At 40.0% G+C, this 6,000-nt stretch overlaps 1 protein-coding gene across 1 annotated transcript; it reads left to right on the plus strand.

Moving 5' to 3' along the window:
* Positions 1 to 4,629: 4,629 nt before the first annotated feature.
* On the plus strand, positions 4,630 to 5,361 carry LOC109192289 (uncharacterized mitochondrial protein AtMg00810-like). Its single transcript, XM_019342864.1, has one exon. It carries the CDS (start codon positions 4,630 to 4,632, stop codon positions 5,359 to 5,361), a length of 732 nt encoding a protein of 243 aa, XP_019198409.1.
* Positions 5,362 to 6,000: the final 639 nt, after the last annotated feature.

The following is a 6,000-nucleotide window of genomic DNA, read 5'->3' on the forward strand; positions in this document are numbered from 1 at the left end:
GTTTGTGCCAAGAATGGTGGGGACTTTGTAGGCTCCAAGTATAGCACACACTCGGAGTTAGGAGTGTCTTTAGCTCTATTGGATCCAAAAAAAAATAAAAATTTGATGATTAAAAGAGATGAAGAAAAGAAATAAGAGAGATAAGGAAAAAGAGAGAATAAGAAATGGAGTTGAGGGAGAAGAGGAAGGAATAAGGTTTATGATAAAAAGGAAAAAGGAAGGAAAGATGGTTGGTTTGGGGGAAGGGGAGAGTTGGAGAATAACCATCGCTTAGGTCGGGGTCATAAAGGCTCCCCGGGCCTAGAACACGGTACGCCGTGCCGTGGGAGTTGACCTTTGGCCTAAGGGTGGTAGGGGAGGGAACCATTGCTCGTGTCGGGACCTCAAAAGCTCCCCCGGGCAAAACATAGTACGCTATGCCGAGGGGAGTTGTTCTTGGGCATGAGGGTGGAGGAGGTGAGTGCTATCGCTCAAGCCGGGACCCGCAAAAGTCCCCCCCGGGCTAAAATACGGTACGTCGTGCCGGAGGGGATGGGACTTTGACTTGAGGGTAGTAGGGGTAGATTAGGTTAGTTGGGATCCATGAGCTTAGGCATCGTTCCCATCACTTGTGTGGGACGGGGAGCCTACTTTGACTATGATTGTGGTTGCTTTGGAGAGGATTGGGGCTTTAAGGCTAGAATCTACCTTTAAATCCCTTTTAGTTATGAGCTTTTTAGCCTTAGATTGCATATTTGCTCATTTGATGAGCTGGGAGTTTCTAGTTAGGGGTGGTCACTTTCGGGCCACCTCTTGTATATATTGAGTTTGTTTTGTTGCTTTGTTATGGCCGAAAAGGCCAAGGACTTATTTGAGCCATAGTCCACTTTTGGGGCTATGGCGTACACTTGTAGACTCTTGGTTTTGAGATATGAAATAAATGCACATCCTTTAGAAAAAAAAAATTATTCAGAGGTAAAAATATGGCATCATGCTAACGAAAGTTACACGAAATTTAAATGCATGGATCTTAGATTTTTAAAGGGTTCGTTGTGTTAGAATTTCACTCGTTTTCCTTTAAACCTCCCCTGTTGGAAATTTATATAGTAATGGAGATTAATGTTTCAGATGAACTACCATGAAAGCTTAAATAATATTTGGAGTTGTGAAGTTGTAAATATTATTTTAGTTTGGTAGAAAGTTAATTAAAATACTGGGAGAAATTTATATAGCTATATGCTTGTGATATATAGCTATATGCTTGAGATATATAGCTAATATGCTTGAGAGTTATAACTAATATGCTTGAGAGTATTAATATGCTTGTGAGTATATAGCTATATGCTTGTGATATATAGCTAATATGCTTGAGAGTATTAATACATTTTTGGATATTTTTATTAGAGAATAAAGATGGCAGTTAAAGTAGTTAGCAGTTAAAAGCAGTTAGGATATTCTTTCCAGCTCATTAGCCTTGTATATAAAGTAGCAGTTTACTTCTTGAACTGTTAAGCAATGTAACAGTGTTTTCTTCAATAACAGATTTCCTTCTCTTTCGATTCTCTTCTTTTGTAATATGGTATCAGAGCCATAAGTCGTACTCATGGCTTGGAATGGAGCAGCAAACAGATCACAACCAACTGTGGCGGCACCATCACCAGCGGCAGCCACAGCACCACCCCCGGCCGTACCTGTGAATCTCGCCGGAACAAATTTCGACCCCAATGATGCTGCGAGTCCTTATTTCTTGCATCCGAACGAGAATCCATCACTGATTTTGGTTTCATCTGTCCTCAATGGGAAGAATTATCACCCTTGGGCAAGGGCGATGGAAATGTCACTCCTCTCCAAGAACAAATTAGGTTTTGTTGATGGCACCATTCCAGTACCGAATGTAGGAGAAGTAAAGTATCCTTACTGGCGGAGGTGTAACAACATGGTTGCGACTTGGATCATGAGGTCCGTTTCTCCAGAAATTGCATCAACGGTCCTCTGGATTGGAACAGCTGAGAGGATATGGAGCACACTGAGAGCTAGGTTTAGTGAAGCAGATATTTTCAGAATCTCAGACATACAAGCTGAGATTCATCAAATTAGGCAAGGTGATTTGAATGTAAGTGCCTATTTTGCCAAATTAAAAAACTTATGGGATGAGCTTCAAGTTGTCAGACCTTTGCCTACATGCAAGTGTGAAAGAACATGTGATTGTGGATTACTGGAGACTCTACAACAACAATTGGAGAATGACAATTTATCTGTTTTTCTGAGGGGTCTTAATGAGACTTATTCCTCTGTTCAATCTCAAATAATGATGACAAAACCATTACCTACTGTTGATGAGGCATTCATGATGGTCCAACAACAAGAAAGAAGGTTCAATGGTGGCATGATGGGACTACAAGTCCAAGAAGCAGGCAGTATCATGTTCACTCAAGGCAATAATGCCAGTTCCAAGAAGTTCTATTCAAACAGCAACAAGAAGCCTATCTGTTCTTATTGTGGCTTCACTGGACATGTTGCAGAGAAATGCTACAAGAAGAATGGTTATCCACCTGGATGGAAACCAAGAAGTAAGGCTGTTGGTACTGCTAATCAGGTTGCAATCAACACAGATGATCAATGTCCTAATGTGAATGATGGTCCTGTCACCCTGAGTCAAGATGAATATAGAATGATCAAACAGCTTCTTCAAAGGGATAGTGTGGTTCATCAATCACCTCTGAGTATGGCTGGAGGAGTGGTACCCCAAGCCAACTTAATTGCTGCAAACTTTGCTCCCAATCCTCAATTAGAAGGTAATCATCCTAAACCTTCTCTTGAAAGTAAGGATAATTGGATACTGGATAGTGGGGCTACCCATCATGTTGTCTGCCATCATGGTTTATTAACAAATGCCAAAAGAGTCCAAGGTATGTTTGTTGAGCTACCTAATGGCAACAAAGCTGACATTACACATATAGGATCTGTACATGCTGATAGTTTGGTCCTACAAAATGTGTTTTGTGTACCTGCATTCCATTACAATCTGATTTATGTGAGTGAATTGATTAAGACTTCCAAATGCAAATTGTTGCTGTATTCTGACCTATGTACCATACAGGATCAGGAGTGTGGGAAGATGATTGGCTTGGCTAGATTGCAGAAAGGGTTATATTACCTTGAAAAACCAGTGTTTCCTGGTTCTGATAGAATAATACATGTTAGGGCCAATGCTTGTAACTCTGCTGGTACTTGGCATGCTAGATTAGGACATTGCTCCCATGGGAAGTTGAGATAACTCCCTTTTATCAGATGTAGATTTGAAAATGAATAAAGATGATGTTTGCAATATTTGACACCTGGCTAAACAAAAAAGATTACCATTCAACATTAACATCACTGTTTCTGATAATTGCTTTGATTTAGTACATATTGACATCTGGGGACCATATCACACACATACCATGTATGGACACAGGTATTTCCTGACCATATGAAGCACCAAGTCAGATCAATGAGCAATTCCCTCAAAGGCTAATTTTACCAAGTGAGAATGTGCCTTTGGAAGACATTACTCCACAGACAGTTGTCCAAAGGGAAGATAGAAGAGAATGCATCAATTCTCAAGGGTCAGGTGACCTCATACTTGAAGCCACTCAGAACAGTCCTGAATCACAGCAACCTGATCCCAGTCCAGTTCAGCTTAGAAGGTCCACTAGACATGTATCAAGACCTGCCTATCTTAATGACTATGCTTGCAGCCTGCCTAATGTTAGGACTTCCCCTCACACTCTCTCAGCAGTTCTGTCCTACTCTCAGCTATCTCCTAAATTCAAAGTTTTTGCCACCAACATTTTCAGCATTCAAGAACCTAAATCCTACAGTGAGGCCATTAAACATGACTGTTGGAGGGCTGCTATGCAGGCAGAAATAGATGCTTTGCAGGCAAACAATACATGGGAAATGACCACTCTTCCACCCTCTAAACAATCAATAGGGTGTAGATGGGTCTACAAAATTAAATACAAAGCTGATGGGACAGTAGAAAGGTGCAAGGCAATGCTAGTTGCTAAAGGGTACACTCAGACCTGTGGCATAGATTATGTTGACACTTTCAGCCCAGTGACAAAAATCACAACTATTAGAACTTTGATTGCTGTGGCAGCTACAAAAGGATGGCGGTTACATCAACTTGATGTGAACAATGCTTTTTTGCATGGTGATCTTAAGGAAGAGGTCTATATGACCATCCCTCAAGGCTTTGTTCCTGAGCATCCTGGACAAGTTTGCAAGCTTATGAGATCTCTTTATGGCCTAAAACAAGCAAGTAGACAGTGGAATGCTAGGCTATCCACTGAACTAATCAACATGGGCTTCAGGCAAGCTGTGTGTGATAATTCCCTTTTCACCAGGGGCTCTGGTGATAAATTCATTGCTCTCCTAGTATATGTGGATGATGTGATCTTAGCTAGCATTGACAACATGCAGATCTAGCAGATCAAAGAGCATTTGCATTTAGTTTTCCAAATCAAGGACTTGGGCACTCTGAAATTCTTCCTAGGTTTGGAGGTAGCTAGGAATCAGAAAGGCATATCTCTGACTCAAAGAAAGTATGCCCTAGATTTGTTGCAAGATGCAGGCTTCCTTGACTGTAAACCTGCAAAGTGCCCCATGGTTCAAACTAACAAGCTTTCTAAAGATGATAGTGAAGCATTGAAGGACAACACTCAGTACAGAAAGATGGTAGGAAAACTCCTGTATTTGACCTTCACTAGACCTGACATCTGTTTTGCTGTGCAGCAGTTATCTCAATTCTTGGACAAGCCCACCATTCTTCATCTACAAGCAGTCCACAGAGTGCTGATGTATATCAAGAGTTGTCCTGGACAAGGTCTCTTCTTTCCTACAGATTCCAACTTAAAACTTAGTGGCTTTGCTGATTCAGATTGGGCAGGATGCCCTGACACAAGGAAATCTGTGACTGGCTTTTGTGTGTTCTTGGGAAATGCCTTGGTGTCTTGGAAATCCAAGAAGCAAAACACCATATCTAGATCATCCCCTGAAGCTGAGTATAGAGCCCTTGCTCTTGCTGCTTGTGAAATACAATGGCTATACTACCTTCTTGAAGTCCTTGAAGTTCAATTAGGAGAAGCAGCCATACTGTTCTCTGATAGCAAATCTGTTATTGCTATAGCAGAAAATCCAGTTCTACATGAGAGAACCAAACATATAGAAATAGATTGCCATTTGATAAGAGAGAAAGTTCAAAGAGGGGTCATCAAGTTGTTGCATGTACCTACAGAACATCAGACAGCAGACATCCTAACTAAACCTTTACAGCCATTACTGTTCCACAGATTTGTATCCAAGCTGGGGCTCCATTCCATGTACACTCTAGCTTGAAGGGGGGTATTTGAGAATAAAGATGGCAGTTAAAGTAGTTAGCAGTTAAAAGCAGTTAGGATATTCTTTCCAGCTCATTAGCCTTGTATATAAAGTAGCAGTTTACTTCTTGAACTGTTAAGCAATGTAACAGTGTTTTCTTCAATAACAGATTTCCTTCTCTTTCGATTCTCTTCTTTTGTAATAATTTTCGTGCGTAAGGTTTTATGCATTTTGAAACTATATGCTTCAAAGTTACACTTAACATGCTTGTTATATGTAGTTGTATGCTTGAGATTATTGAACTACATATATGTATATTATTTATATTTATCATTTGCATGGTTTCATGCGTAAGGAATATATAAATATATATATGTATATAATTTTGCATACAGTTACTGACTCAAAATAAATTTAATAATTTCTCCAGTAATAGATATATCATTCAGGATATATCTTGTCTTATGGAAGTTGAGTTTTAAATTAAAGCAACTTCCATGTAACTTTTCCAAACAGATATATTTTACATCTATAAATACTTGGAGAGACATCTGAAGAAGACAGAGAAAAAAGGAAAACAGGCAATTGATAGAGGCAATCAACTTGCAGGACACCATGATATTTTACAGGCTTACAATTCTACAGGAAATTCTCAAA

This window comes from Ipomoea nil, unplaced genomic scaffold (assembly GCF_001879475.1).
Source record: "Ipomoea nil cultivar Tokyo-kokei standard unplaced genomic scaffold, Asagao_1.1 scaffold1770, whole genome shotgun sequence".
Lineage (NCBI taxonomy): Eukaryota > Viridiplantae > Streptophyta > Magnoliopsida > Solanales > Convolvulaceae > Ipomoea > Ipomoea nil.